Source organism: Prunus dulcis, unplaced genomic scaffold (assembly GCF_902201215.1).
Source record: "Prunus dulcis unplaced genomic scaffold, ALMONDv2, whole genome shotgun sequence".
NCBI classification, from domain to species: Eukaryota; Viridiplantae; Streptophyta; class Magnoliopsida; order Rosales; family Rosaceae; genus Prunus; species Prunus dulcis.
This window is the reverse complement of record NW_023010561.1, coordinates 7,847-9,653: the sequence shown is the minus strand read 5'-3', so window position 1 is coordinate 9,653 and position 1,807 is coordinate 7,847. Positions and strand designations below refer to the sequence as shown.

Genomic DNA, 1,807 nt, shown 5'->3' with positions numbered 1-1,807 from the left:
GTAATTTCCCCTATTGCTTGAAGTGGCACTTTCATCATTTCCACGAAAAGAAAGACCTTGTCTCAATAGAAACTTAGTGCACTTGATTGATGCAATTAAGCATCTTCGATATGCCATACGAGCTTGTTCAGAGTGTTTGCTCACAGCCGTTTCAATATGTGTATTTTGATTCATCAAATTTGTAGCGGCTTCTCTAGCTTTATTATGAACACTACCAACCGGTCCAACATGCACCTTCATTCTTTCTCTCCCTTTCTTCCAATTCTTAAACCCTGCTCCAGTGAAGGCTTCACTACCCACTTGTTCAAAATTGGATTTAAAGAGATAGCAATAAAGACAAAATGCAGCATCTTTAGATACACTATACTCCAACCAATCAAATTCATCAAACCATTGGGGAATGAAGCGTCGATTAATTCCTGAGATATTACTTTGTGGGAAAGAATGACCTCTAGGTTGACAAGGTCCTTTTTGTAGATATGCTCTTCGAACCTCATCTCTAATATTAGTATCATACTCAATCATACGAATTCTTAGTCCCGGGTCTGCCTGAAGATTAGCCAAAACCTCATCTAACTCACTTTGTCTTGAACTTGAAGTTCTTGAACTACCCACACTATCCGAACTACCCAATGATGACTTTCTCTTAAAAAATCTTTCCATAATTCTACATAAATTAATCAAAATAATAACTAAAATCAATTAAAGAGAACACCAAATTTATACCAATTAACCACAAAAAATTCATAAATGAAACATCCAATAAATCAAAACAATATAATACAATCATAAATTCAATTTCAATTCAAGTAATTTAGGTTTAGAGTTAGAATTTACCTTGAATTGTGAGGTGGTGGAAGTGGAGGCAAGCTTTTGGAAGCGGCGGAGCTGCTGGCAGCGGCGACAATGGAGGATTTGGGGCTTAAAGGCTTGGTGGGGAAGAGGGTTAAAGGTTTGTGGGGGGTGGAGATTGGGGATTTAGGTTTGAGGGTTTAGAAAATAGGTGTTTTGGAGATGAAAATTCGGGAGGAAGCTGTGCAGAGCATATAGAATATGTTCTGTTTTTTTTTTTTAAAGACCTGGACCAAAACAACGTCGTTTTGGCCATGTCTTTTAAAAAAAAATTCGTTACTGCTGGTCCAAAATGACGGCGTTTTGGCCAGCGAGTTTTTAAAAAAAAATTCGCTGCTGGTCCAAAACAAAGCCGTTTTAGCCAGCGCGTTTTAAAAAAAAGTACGCCGGGCTGGTCCAAAACGACTCCGTTTTGGCCAGCCTGTTTTTAAAAAAAATTAGAAGCTTGGCCAAAACGACGCCGTTTTGGCTAGCTTCTTTAAAACAAAAAACAGATTTCCTGTTCAGCTTCTTCTTCCTCTGTCTGAAACTCCTCCCTTCAACCATTCTCATGGGGTCACACCCCAATTCAAAGGGACCTTCTACCTTGCTTTCATGGAGTCCATAGGGTCGTTTGACCCCATTGACCCCACTGTGGGTCCGTCCCTGGTTGCTTGTTGATAATAAGTTATTTATAATAAGTATTTTGCTTCTAATAAGCTTGAATTAGGGATAATATTATTGAATGTTATTTGCTCTTTATTGAGGATTTAGGGTTGAATGCATTACCATTTTCTCAACCAAAAAAAAAAAAAAAAAAACCAACCTGGACCTGGAGCCAACCATTGCACCTCAGCGTTCTGCCTGGCTTGGCCTCTGATCACACAATCACTTTTTTTTATAAGTGAGGTTTAATAATGGTTACTCAAGCAATAACTTTTTCGGTACAAATGAACGAATGAAATAATTAGTAGAA

At 38.1% G+C, this 1,807-nt stretch overlaps 1 protein-coding gene across 1 annotated transcript; it reads right to left on the bottom strand.

Moving 5' to 3' along the window:
- Positions 1 to 56: 56 nt before the first annotated feature.
- On the bottom strand, positions 57 to 663 carry LOC117613742 (zinc finger MYM-type protein 5-like; the record flags this gene model as incomplete). The annotated part of the gene is made up of 1 exon (XM_034342315.1): positions 57 to 663. A coding segment is annotated over exon 1 (607 nt), but the record flags the coding sequence as incomplete, so codon positions are not given.
- Between the last annotated feature and the right edge of the window lie 1,144 nt (positions 664 to 1,807).